A 1791-nucleotide genomic window follows, 5' to 3' on the forward strand; every position below is an offset into this window, starting at 1 on the left:
CTTCCCGGACCGGGGCACGAACCCGTGTCCCCTGCATCGGCAGGCGGACTCTCAACCACTGCGCCACCAGGGAAGCCCCGGGGGGGCATTTTGGAGGATGGCTAGGATCTTGACAGGTAGAAATGGGGTGCAAAGAAGCCAGGAGATCTAAGTGGTTGGCACAGGAAGGACTGGAGCCCTTTTCCTTTTAAGTTCAGCTTAATCAAGCTGCCCAAATATTGGTGCCAGTCCCCTTTAAATGAGGCTTTCCTGAAGCTGGGCTCAGGGTCTGCCAGATCCACATGCCTGACTCCCCTCCCCACTTCCTCCAGATCGCTTCTGAGCTGAAGGACACCATCTCTACCCGCCTTCGCAGTGCCAGGAACAGCATCAGTGTGCCCATCGCCAGCACTTCAGACAAAGTCCTAGGGGCCGCTCTGGCTGGCTGTGAGCTCGCCTGGGGGATGGTCAAAGACACTGCCGAATTTGCTGCCAACACCCGAGCTGGCCAGCTAGCCTCTGGAGGGGCCGACTTGGCCTTGAGTGGTGTTGAGAAGGTGGTAGAGTTCCTCCTCCCTCCAGCCAAGGAAGAGACAGGTATCTGCCATTAGGGGGCCTGGGGAGTGAGTTGGCCACCCATGCTGCTTGGGAATTAGGAAGAGGCAGCCAGGGCTCATCTAGCCCCTGCTCTGGAACAGAGATGGCCCAGCAAGATTTTCAGATGGATCCATCCTCACCTAGCCCTCTCTCCCCATTTTTAAGTGGAGAAAGTGAGTTGCCCAAATCACCCGCGAGCTTGTGGTGGAGCTAGGATGACCACTTTCCAACCCTAGACACAACCCAGCTTTGCCCAGCGCCTTTCTGATCAGCTTTCCTTTCCTTCCCCTCACAAACTCCTACCTAGCCCCTGCTCCAGGACACCAGCATGCCCAGAAACCTCCCCAGGCCAAGCCGGGCCTCGTGAGCAGGGTTGGGGCCCTGGCCAACACTCTCTCTCAACACACCTTCCAGACCACAGCCCGGGCGCTGAAACAGGGCCAGGACCTGGCCTTGTGGATCCCAGGTGTGGCGCCCCTGGTGAGTGTCTGCCCTGAGCTCTGACTGACCCATGGCCTGGGAACCCTGTCTGTGGGCCTCCTGGTCCCTCCCATCCCCTACCCAATTCTGCCTCCTGTCCTAGGAACTTCCTCTCTTCCAGCCTGGGTGGGGACTTTAGGTCTAAGGACAAGAGGCCTTAGGTGGGGTGGTGGGCTAGTCCTCTAGGATGCAAGGGGAGAGGGCAGGCCTGCTTGTTAGGGTGGTCCTGCCCCCCACCCTCTTCTGTCTCTCCCATTCTCCCTCTGAGTCCCCCCACCCCCCCCAAGCCTTCCTCCTCCCAAGTGGGCCCTCCCACTTGTGAGGACGCAGAGACCCCCTCACCTGCCCTCTAGGCACTAGGGAGTGTCATCTGTAAATAAGCAAGGCACAAAACCCATTCTGTTGGGAAGAGAGCCCCAGCTGGGCTGTGTCTCTGACTGCCCCCAGGGTTCTGGTTTCCCTTCTAGAGGCTTCTAATTTTCATCCCACTGCACCCAAGGTAAAGCTGCCTTTTCTAGGCCCAGATAGGGCTTACTCCCCACCACACCCCACCTCCACCTCTCTGTGTATTTTAGCAGAGATAGCCTGGATTATTTTCATAGGAACTTTAGTGAGAAACTAAGCCCCCCCTCCCCCTGCAAAAAAAGGAAATAAAAGCATTAACGCATAAATGTCAGCAAACAAGATAACCACTTTTCAGCCATCAAGAGGGTAGTACTTTTTTTTTTTTTTTTT

At 56.5% G+C, this 1791-nt stretch overlaps 1 protein-coding gene across 3 annotated transcripts in view; it reads left to right on the plus strand.

Moving 5' to 3' along the window:
- PLIN1 (perilipin 1) overlaps positions 1-1791 on the plus strand; it is a 13743-nt gene that overhangs the window by 6876 nt on the left and 5076 nt on the right. For all 3 annotated transcript variants that reach the window (XM_024117246.3, XM_028495754.2, XM_055087937.1), the window contains 2 exons: positions 312-576; positions 884-1056. In XM_024117246.3, coding sequence (XP_023973014.1) covers positions 312-576; positions 884-1056 — 438 coding nt within the window. The remainder of the gene's footprint in view (positions 1-311; positions 577-883; positions 1057-1791) is intronic.

Source organism: Physeter macrocephalus, chromosome 11 (assembly GCF_002837175.3).
Source record: "Physeter macrocephalus isolate SW-GA chromosome 11, ASM283717v5, whole genome shotgun sequence".
NCBI classification, from domain to species: domain Eukaryota; kingdom Metazoa; phylum Chordata; class Mammalia; order Artiodactyla; family Physeteridae; genus Physeter; species Physeter macrocephalus.